The sequence below is a fragment of the Myotis nattereri genome (assembly GCF_964212035.1).
Source record: "Myotis nattereri genome assembly, chromosome: 1".
NCBI lineage: Eukaryota > Metazoa > Chordata > Mammalia > Chiroptera > Vespertilionidae > Myotis > Myotis nattereri.
Window position 1 is genome coordinate 23,656,541 of NC_138075.1, and position 13,760 is coordinate 23,670,300.

General features: G+C 52.1%; 1 protein-coding gene across 1 annotated transcript in view; it reads left to right on the top strand.

The window, feature by feature from the left end:
* Positions 1–5,066: 5,066 nt before the first annotated feature.
* Positions 5,067–13,760, top strand: part of LTBP2 (latent transforming growth factor beta binding protein 2) — a gene marked incomplete at its 5' end in the record, with an annotated part of 99,849 nt that continues 91,155 nt past the window's right edge. The window contains 2 exons of the mRNA XM_081095133.1: positions 5,067–5,560; positions 12,748–12,818. Coding sequence (XP_080951259.1) covers positions 5,067–5,560; positions 12,748–12,818 — 565 coding nt within the window. The remainder of the gene's footprint in view (positions 5,561–12,747; positions 12,819–13,760) is intronic.

Here is a 13,760-nt window from a genome sequence, read left to right on the forward strand (position 1 = left end):
CCAGCCCCTGAGCTGCTCCCATCTGGAAAGCTGGGGCCCAATCAACCTTCCTTTTCGGCTGTTCTGCCCACTGATTAACCAGGAAATGTGTTATTTGTTCCGAGCAGGGGAACAAGCTCTCCTGGGGAGAGGAATTCAGGGCTGGAGGTCCAGTCACTTCCAAGGAGGAAAAAATCCCTGGAATTCTGTTGGGAGTCTGGGTCTCAGCAAAGGGAGCAGAAATGTGGTCCTTGCTTTTGGTCCTTGTTTATCAAATTAGTTCAGGTTCTGGTAGCTTTCTGGCTGCCAGCATTATTCCAGCAAGACATGGGAAAGCAATTAGGGTGCCCTGGGTGTCCAACATCCCCACTCGTGGTTACATGTCCTGGCAATACTTTCCCCACTGGAATCCTCTTATCAAGGCCCTGGGACTCTCTCTGCAGGGCTTTCCAGAGGTGATTTCCCTCCCCAGACCCAAGAGATGGGTGAGTAGGGTTAGCAGCATTCGGTGCCTCACTGGGGGGAGCTGGGACCAAGGGTAAGGAAGGGACACATGGTGAGTCAGGGGCCATGCTGTTAACATTTAGCCTCTCTTCTCCTACTGGGCAGGGAGGGTAGAGGGGGACAGAAAGTTCTTATAACTCCACGTCCCCAGGGACTTGAGTTGTGGGCTAGCAGGCAGGGAAGAGGGTATTGGAGGGATGTGCAGTCGAGGTACTTAGGCGGTAACAGCGGCTGGGAAAAGATACCTCTTCAATGTGAGGAGGGTTACAGAGCCACAAGCCTCAGGGGGAGGCAAGATGGTGCAGTCTTAAAAGCTTGGGCTCCGATGAATCCTGCATCTGCTACTTATCAGCTGTGTAAAGCAGTAGCTATTTCCAGCCTCAGTTTCCTCCTTTGTATAGGCAGAAATCATGATGCCCCCTTTATCTGGTTAAAGGGGTCAATTTATGTAGCATGCTTAATGCAGTGCTTGAACCCTAGTAGACTCTCTAAATTTTGGCAGCTTAAAAAAAGAAAGAAAAACCTCAAGCATTTATGGGATTGGAGATTTTGAAGAGTTGCATCAACAGGTCCCAATAGTTGCAGGGAAAGGAGTGATGGGCAGTAAGTGGGAGACAGGACCGAAGGGTGGCACTGGGATGGGAGGAACAGGAGATGCCAGTCTTCAGGGGTGATTAGCCAGGTTGTGGGCTCCTAGGAGAACAGGGTGGGAATTTCCAAGGACCATTTGTACTCACCAAGGAGTAGGAGGGGCGCCCTAGCGGAGTGGGAAGTGTGTCTGCCTGAGGGTTTTGGCTGGGGCCAAGCGGTGAGAGGCTGAATGGGCGGCAGACTTCCAGAAGTGCAGACGGAGGAGACGGAGCAGTAATAATGACTTGGACACACGGGAGGAAAAAATAACTCAGGGCCGAAGATGACGCCAAGGTTTCTGGCCTTGGGAGGCTCATGGGGATCTGAGGTGAGCACGGAGGGATGGAGAGGAGAGCTCCTGAAGGAACTGGCAGGTAGTGGGGGAAGGGAAGGAGTCGGGAACTAAAGAGTTGGGTGGATAACAGGGACGGAGCAATGTCTCTGGGAAAGAGCTGAGCATTCTGGGAATCAAGATGGCATTCATCCCAAAACACAAGACCCGGAATTTAAGGAGATCCTAGGGCCATCCCTCAAGGCAGTAAGCACATGAACTTGGACCAGTAATACTACCAGGAACTCAGTTTTTCTCTCTTAAAATGGGTCTAATGATACCAGCCCTCCTTACTTCATGAGATTATTCTGTCATTCATTCAGTTAGCCATCCATTGAACCCATATTTCTTGGCTGTTTATTAGAGTCAAGCACTATTCTAGGTTCTGGGGAAACAGTGCTGAGTTGAGGAGACAAGATATCAACTCCTTTAGAGCTACCATTGTGGCTTGGAAAGTCAGGCAATAATGACTTTTTTCACTTGTTGAACAGGATTTTTCCTGTGGTCTTGAATTTTTGCTGAAGCCACAAGGGTAGAACAATAAGGACTAAATATCCTCACATTCCAAAGAGAAGTCCTACACATTTTAGTAACAGCAGAACAAGTTCAACAACTATCAAGCCATATCCCTCAGTCTATGAATGAAAGGGATTGAAAAAAGTGTTGACACAGAGCCTGGCTGGCTTGGCTCAGTGGTTGAGAGTCGACGTATGAACCAAGAGGTCATGGTTCGATTCCTACATATGCCAGAGTTGAGGGCTTGATCCCCCAGTGTGGGGCGAGCAGGAGGCAGCTAATCAATGAGTCTCTCTCATCATGGATGTTTCTATCTCTCCCTCTCACTTCCTCTCTGAAATCAATAAAAATCTATTTTTTCTAAAGCGTTGAGGTAGAGAACTGTTGCATTAGTAGGCAGGGCTGAGATTTCCCCTGAGGGTACTCCCCAATGCCAACCAAGTAAAGGGGGCTCCAAGAGAACCAGCTGCAGAATTTGGGGGCCTTCAAGAAGAAGAAACCAGCACGACTCCCCATGACTCTCCCTCCACTGATGCTGGCTTAGTTGCTGGGAGCTGCAAGCACCCCGAGGTACCAAAGCACAACAAGAAAGTTGTTGGGAGAACCCAACATATGTCTTTAGAGTTTGGGGATGAACACAAATGAAGAGACTTGTGGATACTGTCTGTCTGGAGAGTTCTGACTGTGGAGCCTGTCTGGAGTGGCTTCTATGGCAGAGGGAGGAGCAGCCCACTCACCATTGGTTTATTGGCATGGAACAGAAAGTCCGCGAGGGCAGAGGATACAGGGACCTGCAAGAGGTTGACCGGAGAGTGTTTTGTTACAGCCGTGCAGGGTGGAGGTCTTGCAGGGAGCCTCCCAAGAATTCACAAATGTGCCTATGAAAGAGCCAGCATGTGGCACCTGCCAGCCAAGGGCTCCTGTCACATAAGACTTTGCCATGTTTCCTCTAATACCCCTGACCCTGACACGGAGGAGCCTCCACCGAAAAGGATGGTCAGAAAAACAGACCACACTCCACTCTCCACTGTCGGATCTCGAGCCAGGGGACAGTCCCGGGGGGGCAGGGAGGAGTATTGAATTGGATTCTCGATTGATTAAATTGGATAAGGATTTTTTTTTTATTTGGACAGGACCAGAGTTTTTAGTGCCTGAAAAATTGGTCTTAATTATAGACATGAAACTATTCTTGTGGCTGATAGGGAAGGTCAAGCCAAAAACTCTGAGATTAAGGGTGGGGAAAGGAAATTCACCATAACATGGCTGAAGGCAATGAGGGGAGAAAAATACTATAGCTGTTTCCTGATTATCCTTAAGTCCTGATGTCTTCAGGTTCAGCCCATCCTATAAGCCAGTTATCCAAGTAAAGGAATAAATGAGATCATTTCAACTAGTCCCTAGAGCCATGAAAGTGAAATGGTGATGTGTTAGAAAGTGATGACTTTGGAATGGGAGGGCTGCTCTAGGTTGGGGCGGGGGAGGGGAGGGTGGGAAGGTGGTCCAGGGATGGCCACTCTAGGAGGTGATGTTTGAGCTGAGAGAAGTGATGTGGAGTTCCTGTAAACATTGTGGAGAGGAGTGTTCCAGAAACAGGGAAGTGGGCATTAACTTGTCTTGTTCAAGGAGCAGAGAGAAGGCCAATGCAGCTGCAATGCAAGAGGTGAGAGAGATCAGATAGGGGGCCAGTCACACAGGGCTGTGTAGGCCAAGGCCAGGAGTTGAGGGCGTATTCCAACATTAGGTAGTAACTGCCTGTCCCTTGTGTAGTGTGGGAAGTTGCAAACTGGTGCCCTCCTGACTGCTCTGTCTCTCTAGGCAATAGTAGGCTACAGAAACGCACCAGGGACAGCCGTGGCTGCCAGGCCTTTAGGCTTTAAGGCAGCGGGCCAGGGGTGTGAGTGATGAGCTGATTGTTGGAGGTAATCAGGTGGGTGGCAATTGGCATTCTTGCACCCCTGTCCCCTCACTGCCAACGCAAGAAGATGTGAGCACCAGATCAATCAGAGGCAGATTAAATCCCCCTTGGGTGAAATTCCTGAGGGAGGGATGGACTTCTGCGCCCAGGCAGGAAGCCAGGGTTTCATTCCCCTCTTGGACACACACTGTCTTCTTGAATGAGCTTATTCCAGATCTTCCAGGTCTACCCACTGTGAAAAAGGGAACACTTCTTCTAGGATCTGCCATCGGGCTTGACCCTGACTCAACAGAAAGGGGACAGGAACAGGGAGCGAAGGTGGCTGGCAGCGGCAGGTCGCTCTGTAAGCTGCAGGATGGCCAAGGACGCGGCCAACTCCACTAGAGGGCGCGCGCCTCCCCAGGCGACCTTCCTGTGCTCTCCCGCGCGGTCCCAGCTCTAGCCTGCACCCCGGCGGACGCCCCCAGTGGCCGGGGCGAGAAGCCAAGGGACCGGACGTCGGTCCCTACGGTCCTGATTCTGTCACGCCGTTCTTGATACCTCTCCCGGTCTCCTTCAGGCCTTCGAGGCTGCAGCCTTGGTCATCCAACCCAGAGTTTGCCTCTGAGGGCAGTGGCGGGAGATAAATTCGGGACAGGTCAGCAGCTCCAGCTTGCCCAGGACAGGAGAGAGGTGGCTCCGGTGCCGCTGTTACTGCAGGCGGCATCTCCCGTACCAGCCCTCGGGTCAGCCCTGAGCCACCCGCAGCTACTCATGGGTTAACCCCCCTCGCCGCCCGCTCGCTTCGCGGTGCCAAAGTGGGTGTTGCTGGAATTCCTCTCTCCCTCTCCCGTAATGAGGGGGCTGAGCTGTCCCTCCGAGGAGGGGGCATGGTGTGGATAAAAGACACGAAAAATCAGGGAGAGGTTTCCAAAAATAAAAGCCTTCCAGTTCCCCTTCGGAAGGCCACAGCCAGAGGGAGAAGGCGCGAAGGTGCAGCAGCCGCGCGCTCCTAGCTGGGGACCCAGCGCAGACGCCCGGCGCAGGGCGCGCAGCCCCGGGCCGCTCCCCCGCCCAGTCCTCGGGGCCCCCCAAACGAAGAGAAGCAGGCCTCCGAAAGGGACCCGAGCGCAGCCCGTTGACGGCCCGGTTAACCGACTGCCAGCCCCGGACTCGCCCCGCGCGCCCCGCTCTCCGGTGGCCCCCGGCGCCATGAGGCCGCCGGCGCCAGCCCCCTGCCCCGGGCGCACCCGGTGGAACCCCTGGAGGGGCTTCCTGCCGCTCACCCTGGCTCTCTTCGTGGGCATGGGTCGTGCTCAGAGGGACCCGGTGGGACGAGTCGAGCCGGTGGGCAGGGACGCGAGTCGGCTCTGGCGCCCGGGGGGCAGCCACCACGCAGCGGCCGCAGCCAAGGTGTACAGTCTGTTCCGGGAGCAGGACGCGCCCGGCCCGGGCTCACCGCCCGCGGAGCCGGCCCAACCCGGCTGGGGGAGCCCCAGGAGGCCCGCCGAGCCCGAGGCCAGGAGGCCGCCCCGAGCGCAGCCGCCGCCGCGAGTCCGGCCACCTGCGCAGACCTGGAGGAGCAGTCGCTGGGGCCAGCAGCAGCCCGCCCCCCGGGCGAGGGCGGCCTCGGCTCTCCCGCGCTTCGGGACCCTGCAGCGGCCCCGGGCTGCGCCCCCAACCCCGCCACGAGGGCGGCCCACGGGGTGAGCATTAGAGAAGAAAGCGTGGGGGCTGGGGGACGCGGGCTGGGGCTGTGCGCTCGCTCCTGGAGGGATGTGCCGCCGGGCTCTGCTCCCCGTCCCTCTGACCTCAGTGCTGCAGGGAACCGGCCCGAGCCGGGGCCTGGAGGTCTGGCCCACTTTCCAAAAGCGGAGGGGAAAGAGGAACACCATCCTCACTCTTTCGAACCAGCTCGCCGAGACCCGACGTTAAATCCTTTCCTAACGCGCCTCTCCATTGGCCCGCCCTCAGCTAACCTGTGCTGCTGGGGTCCGAGAAGGAACTGGGCAGGAGAAGCAGGGTGGGCGTTCCGGGGGCTTCAGGTCCAGGGGGGCTGCGCGGGCACAGAGCGCAGGTGGGTGGAGGATATGGAGGGGGGAGCGGGGGGGGGGGGTCCAGAGTGTGAGGACAGAGGCATCTCTGCGCAGGGGGCTGGCAGCGGAACCTGCGCACCGGGACAAATGTTTGGGTTGGGCGCAGGTGGGCCTGGGTACACGGACGGTCGGACGCGGGAATGGGCGTTGGCTCGGGGGCACTTTGGGTAGGAAACCCGCCCGGGTGTGGCTGCGGCATGGCGGTTACCTGGGGGAACGGGTCTGTGTGTCTGCCTGTGCAGCTGAGTGTCAGCGCGACTCAGTCACTTTGCAGGGCTAAGGTTCTTCCCAACCCAGAGATTTACACTTTCCCCTCTCCCCAGGCACCACCCGCTGCCCGCCGGGGGGCGCCCTCACACCGAGGGGCGGCTCCTTAGTCAGGGGTCATCCTGGCTGCCAGGCGTTCGGCCTCGCCTGGGTATGTCAGGTGTCCCCAGAACGGAGGGCAGAAAGCCTTGGGCAATGCAGGGCTGGTGGGGAAGAAACCTGGCAGCCCTTTTGGCCTGGGTCCGATGGACCAGTTGGTTTAGTCGTGGTGCACAGCAGGAAGGGCTTGCACCCCCAGTTCTATGCCCAGGACTTTCTGAGGGCCTTTGCACTGGCTGTTTTCCTTGGCTGCACACTCCTCTCCCACATTTCAGCAGGACTTCTTTCAGATCTCTGCTCTACTTCTGCCCCCCTCTCTCTCCCCTCACCCTGCTTTATGTTTCTTCATAGCACGTATTCCCAGGTGACATATTATGTATCTGTTTGTGTTTCATGCCAATGTCAGTTCTATGAAAACAGGCTTTGTTTTGTTCATCGCCGTGTTGCCATCGCCTAGAAGAGAGCTGGGTATATGTGGTGCTCATTAAGTACCTGTTGAATGAGTGAATGAACTCCTGCTGCCCATGGAAGGCCAAGCTTAAAGCAGGCGGACAGTAGACCCATGACTGCCAAGTCACATACACAGAATCAGTCAACGATGGTTAATGAAGCACCTAACGTGTTTCAGTTTTGGTTTTTTTTTTCCTTTCCTGATCTGTGCAAGTGAATACATGCTTCCTAAAAGCAAGTGTGGGGAGCATGGAATAGGGATGGGTTCCAGAGAAAAAGGCATTGTTCCTGCTGGGAGAGCGACTCAATTACTTATCATCAGTCGGAGAAAGGAACAGCTATGTACCAGTGAGTGCGCTTTCTAGTATCAGAAGCTTCATGTTAAGTATAAAGGAATGGAACAGTTGTGGTTGCAGAGCTCAGAGGACAAGGAGGCCCTGTGAGCTGGAGTCTGGTGCTCAATGGGCAGCGTGTGGGGGAGGTGGCAGGAGTGGGGCCTAGAGGTGTAGCACTGCCCAAGGACAAGGGCTCCTCACCGTTGGCATTGGCCTAGAGGCAGAACTGCCGTGGAGCCATGGGGTGAGGCTGGGAGCATAGGTTAGGCCAGATCATGGAGGAGCTTATACTATAGGCATTTGGGTGAGGGTTAGGAGGAAAGTGGGTAGCAGAGGGTAGGGGTGGGAGGGTGAGACTATTAGAAGTCACAACATGAGGTAGTAATGAGCAAAGCAGATTGTCACCGCAATAAGGCCGTGCACAGATGTGCACAGGTGTATAAGAACATGGGCTGGGTGCCGCCCACAGGCACCTGCTGTATGCAGATGTATACAGGATATCACATGCTGGGTTTGGCTCCTTCCCCAGATTATTTTCTGCAGCTTTGATAAAGGGTGAGTTCCTCTGGCACTCCAGCCAGCCACTCCAAGTCAGCTGGGGGGTGGGGTTTGTTGAGTGGCAGTCTTGTTAATGGGCTTTCTCTACCCAGGTCTATTCTGGTTAATGGCTCTTGGCCAGGCTGACCTCTCTGGCAAAATTTCTTGTGGGCACCTTAGGGCCAAGGATCAAGTGCCACCTGCTGGTAAAGATTGGAATAACATCACCGCTGCTGGGGATCATTCATTCATTCATTCATTCAACAAATATTTGGAAGGCCTCCTATATGCCAGGCACTGTGCTGGATGGTGGGGATACAGCAATGGCCAATACAGCCTTTGTCTTCATGGAACTTGCTATGTAGTGAGGATTTATTGCCTCAACAAAGCAGGGCAGACACAATTCCTGCACTAATGAAATTTACAGTTTACAGGGGATTTTTAAAAAAATATATTTTATTGCCCTAACCGGTTTGGCTCAGTGGATAGAGCGTCGGCCTGCGGACTCAAGGGTCCCAGGTTCGATTCCGGCCAAGGGCATGTACCTTGGTTGTGGGCACATCCCCAGTGGGGAGTGTGCAGGAAGTAGCTGATCGATGTCTCTCTCTCATCGATGTTTCTAACTCTCTATCCCTCTCCCCTTCTCTCTGTAAAAAATCAATAAAATATATTTAAATATATATATTAAAATTAAAAATTAAAAAATATATATATTATTGATTTTTTACAGAGAGAAGGGAAGAGGGATAGAGAGTTAGAAACATCGATGAGAGAGAGACATCGATCAGCTACTTCCTGCACACTCCCCACTGGGGATGTGCCCACAACCAAGGTACATGCCCTTGACCGGAATTGAACCTGGAACCATTCAGTCAGCAGGCTGACGCTCTATCCACTGAGCCAAACCGGTTAGGGCAACAGGGGATTTTTGAAGTCATTGTCTCTCAACATTCAGAGTTTCTTGAACTAGCCTCAAGGCATAATGCCTTCATAATATTTCGCCCTTGTATCTCTTGCTCTATTATTTTTCTTTAAATTCATAGACTGTTAAAATAACAGGATTTTGTGTTTTATTTATTTTAAAGTATTTTATATTATGAAGTTTTGTACAAACACACAAAAAGGTGTTAGATATAATATAACTCACAACCCAGCTTTATCAAACCTTAATATTTTGGCACAGTTTGCTTCTGATTTTTTTTAGTTGACATTTCTTCTATAAATTTGCCTCCATCTCTACCCTAAAGTTATCAGTACTTATGATTCCAATGTATGTTTTTATACTATTACTGCAGATGCACGCATCCACAAAATAACAATTTCTTTTGCAAATTTTAAACATAGATAAGTGATGCCATGCTGTATTATCCTTCTACAAGTTGCTGCCCTCCTCCTCATTAGAGTTTTGAGATTTAAACATGTTAGTATAATTAACCCAAGTTTTTAAAAAATATATATTTTATTGATTTTTTTTTTCAGAGTGGAAGGGAGAGGGATAGAGAGTTAGAAACAGCTGCCTCCTGCATGCCCCCTACTGGGGATGTGCCCGCAACCAAGGTACATGCCCTTGGCCGGAATTGAACCCAGCACCCTTCAGTCCACAGGCCAATGCTCTATCCCAGAGGTTCTCAACCTGTGGGTCGCGACCCCTTTGGGGGTCGAACGATCCTTACACAAGGGTTGCCTAAGACCATTGGAAAATACATATATACTTACATAACATATTGTTTTGTGATTAATCACTATGCTTTAATTATGTTCAATTTGTAACAATGAAAATACATCCTACATATCAGATATTTACATTATGATTCATAACAGTAGCAAAATTGCAGTTATGAAGTAGCAACAAAAATAATTTTATGGTTGGGGGTCACCACAACATGAGGAACTATATTAAAGGGTCGCAGCATTAGGAAGGTTGAGAACCACTGCTGTATCCACTGAGCCATACCAGTTAGGGCAACCCAAGTTTATATTCATTTGAACTGTTGTATATTATTCCACTATCTGAATATACCACAGTTTATTTATCCATCCTCCTGTTTTGGGAAATTTAGATGAGTTACACTTTTTTTTTTTTTTTTTGCTATTATAAACAGGGCTTAACTCATTTTTCTACATAAATAAATTTATTTTCAAGGAAACTTTGTATCACTATCATAAGTTGAAAATAGTACCACTTGTCATGAACAAAAGATAACTGTAGGAAAATTGAAATGAAAATAAAATGTTCTCCTATTCTAGTCAGACATCATAATCTTAAGAAGCTCAATCCTGTGGTGTGTTCTCCTGTTAAAAGGGGGACTGGCAAGTGTTGGGGGAAGGACTCAGCCTCAGGCAGATTTTTCTCACTGACCTAATCAGGCTAGAAAAATCACTGAAATGGGAATCACTTTCTCTCCACGTGACTCAGAATTGTTGAATGCTGTGATTGTGGAAACCTAAAACTCACTTCCCTGCCCTCAGTGTTACTCATCTGCTTTTTGGGAAACACTAGATGAAGTGAAACAAAGAAGTATTAAATGTATCGCACGTCTCAGGCACTGTGTTAGACTCTAAGCATAAAGAGGAATAAGAAAGGGCCCTCAAGGTAGTCAAATAAAACCAACATCCTGAGACAATCAGTACTAAAAGAGTACAGGAAATGGAGAGTGGGGAAGGCTGGGTAGATGTCGGGGGAGGTTTTACACAAAGAAGGTAACATTTGATTTGGAAGTCTTGGAGTGGAAAGGATTTTAATTACCAAAGAAGAGAAGGAAGGCATTCTAGGCAGAGAGCAGCTTACGCAAAGGCGTCAAAATGTGACCATAGAGAGTTCAATTGGCAGATGATAGTCTTTATATCCTCGGAGGATCACAGCCTTGGTTATGGATGTCCTGGAGACAGGAAGGGGTGATGGAGACAATAAGACTGCAGAGGCAGGTGGGGGCCTGGTTAGCTTTGTAGAGGCCAATAGAGAACCATGGGAGGTTTTTAACAAAGGATAAGTCTGGTCAGATTTGTTCCAGGTGGAACAGCAACTGTCCCAAGCTGTTAGCCAGAAGTGTTCCCAAGTGTTGAGCAATGATGCTGCATATGGGGCTCATGTTTGCTGAGTGGTGTCACCTGGAAGGTTGGGCTCATATGATCTCTAAGAGGGACTTCCCGGGAAGTCAGACCACTGAGTCATACACCCCAGCTAGTCAGGCTCATTTGCTCTCACTAGCTGGGCAGAGCCCACTGAATGGCTACCTCCCTAGGCCTTTACTCAAGACTCCAATACTGGCCTATAGTATAAAGGGCCCTCAGGCCCTCATGGAGAACCCGAATCCCTCTTGAGTACCTTTCCAGTCTCAAACTGCTCCTCCCATCCCCACTGCCTGGCAGCCTTTGATTCCGGAACCCTCCTGACGGCCCTGAGGGTTCCACCATGGGCAGGCAAGGCAGGCTCCACTGCTGCCCTCCTACAGTCAGCTGCAAAGCCATCCTGAGGTGACAGCTGGCTGAGGGGGCCTCCTTGGGCAGGGCTCCATGCCATGACCGCCCGTCCAGGCAGGCCCCTCAGTTCATGCTATCTGGGCTCCCACAGGCCCTAGTTCTTAGGAACCACCCCCCCACCCCCACCCCAGGGAATGCAGCCTGTTTCCTTTTGAAGACTTCCTGGGCCTTTATCAAAGCTGCTAATTGCACATTAGCCCAATATGCAGCATCATTGCCCAACCAGGGGTAGTGGCTTACAAATTGGTGAGTAATTGCCCCCTTCTACCAGGGTACCCATTCAGAAACCCTGGGTATGAGAACTAGCTCCCTCCCCAGAACCCGGTGCCTGGGCCCTGCTGGGGAGGAGGCCATCATGGAGCCAGGAAGCTGCTGAAGGCTTCGAGGTGGCCGGAATGACACAGCCCTGGGCTGGGGGGACATTCTGGGAGCTCCCTGGGCGGTTGGGCCAAAGGGCCAGGAATGAACCTCAGCTTTTCCAAGCCGTAGGAATTTATTTTGAATGTTTTGGAAGGTTCCAAAACCACGCAAGCCTTGGGGTCCACTCAAATGTCAAACAAATTCCTAAGTGGGAGCAGATGCTCACCATGCTGGCCACAGAGGTCACAGGGATGGCCCCCTGCTCTGTCCCTCGCCTTGACCCTCCGGCTCTGTGCCTCAGCCACCACACTCACCCTGAGTTTCAGTGAGTGCTCGGTAGACACTCTGATGCTAATGATGGGGCCCAGGAAGCCAGGCCCAGGCCCACCCTGAGCCAAGGAGTCAGGCTCCCAGGGGTCTTCTCCGGGAAGAGCCTCACTAGGGAAATCACCCAGATCCAGGCATCTGGGTCTTTAGACCGAGAGTCAGGGCTGGTGACACCTGCTGGTGCTGCAGGGGGCCTTCACTGAAAGCACAGTTTGGGCGAGTTGACTGAGTTCCCCAGTGGTCAGTGCAGGCCAGTGTTTCCTATGGGTGGCCCCAGGGCCAGCACCAAAGAGGAGCTGGGAGAAGGACTGTGTCCCGTAAAGTAAGTCCCATCAGCCTGCCCGAGTTAAAACAGAGTGCTCCTTAAGCAGAGGCTGCTTAACCCCAGTCCCCAGCCCCACCTTCCTAGCAGCTGGCCCCCTCACAGGCCCCGCTTACATAGAAATGCTAGAGCCCCGTGCTCAGTCTTACTGTGTAAGCCTGCCCGCGGGCCAAGGCTCCTCCCAGTGTGATTTGTGGGCAGGTGATGCATATGTATGTCCTTCAGACAGCTCTATGTGTGTCTTCCTGCTCCCCTTGGATTGTCAGCATTTGCTGGGCGAGGACCGTGGTGCTTGTTTTTTGGTGAGAGGCAATGTGGAGTTGGAGCGTGACTTAGAGTTGGGCCAACTCAGGTTGGAATCTGGCTCTGGCTCTCACTTACTGTTTAGCCCTGGCAGGTGACCGAACCTCTCTGGACTTGCTTTTTGATCATCTTCATGATCACTGCCATTACTGACCCAGGGGGCTCTGGATTGTACAGATGTGAGGTTCCCCACCGTTAAGCAGAGAATGACAGTCTGCACAGCCTGATTGGCTCTGCAGAGGGCAGGACCAATAGGGGCTGTGTGAATCGTCCCTCTGAGCATCCTCATACCTGACCCCGTTTTGGTAACTCCACAGGAGGAACGTCTGCGGGGGAAAGTGCTGCCCGGGGTGGACAACGGCAAACAGCACCAACCACTGTATCAAACGTGAGTGCCTCCTCCCCACCCCCCCTTCTCCTTCTCTCTCCTTCGAGCAGGGGGGCTCCAGGCCTGGAGTGTCTTCCCCAATGGAGCTCCTGGGAGTAGAGGCAACAACGTGCCCAGGAAGGGAGGAGCTTATAAAATGCCTCAGGCTGAAAACAACTTCTCAAATAAAAGCCCCACTTACGTTTTTTAAGCTTCCTACATGTCCTTCCTGCTGTCCCACTGTGTGGGTCCCTTAAGTGCCCACCGCTCTGTGGTTGTAGGATGTGGCTGGCCCCAGAGACTCTGCATTGCACATTCCCCTGGCACCATTTACTCTGTGTCCTATGGGAACCCACCCTCTGTTCCTGGCCTCTGTCCGGCATCCTGCCAAGATGGTCTGATGAGGCTCCGACCCCGCGTCTGGAGTAGCCTTCCTTTGGACTGCTCTGAAGTCCGGCAGGATGGCCCAGGTGAAAGAAAAGAAAAGAGAGTAGTCTTCTTAGTTAGGTGGGGACCAGGGAGTGAGGCAGGAGGAGCCAGGGCGTCTGCACCCAAGCCTCCATTGATGGTGGCAGAGGCAGTAACAAGGGCAAGAACCAATGCCCATGCAGAACTTACTTTGTGCAAGGTGCAGTGACACTCCCCTGGGGTGGGTAGTACATTAGGCAGATGAAAAACTGAGGCATAGACAGGTCACTTGCTCAAGATCACATGACCTGGAAATGGTAGGATTTGACCTCAGGTGACTTGACTCCAGGGTCACTTTTCTTAAAAAAAATTGTTTTTATTTTTATTTTTATTGATTTCAGATAGGAAGGGAGAGGGAGGGAGGGAGGGGAGAGAGAGAGAGAGAGAGAGAGAGAGAGAGAGAGAGACATCAGTGATGAGAGAATCATTGATCAGCTGCCTCCTGCATGCCCCACTCTGGGGATTGAGCCCGCAACCTGAGCATGTGCCCTGACC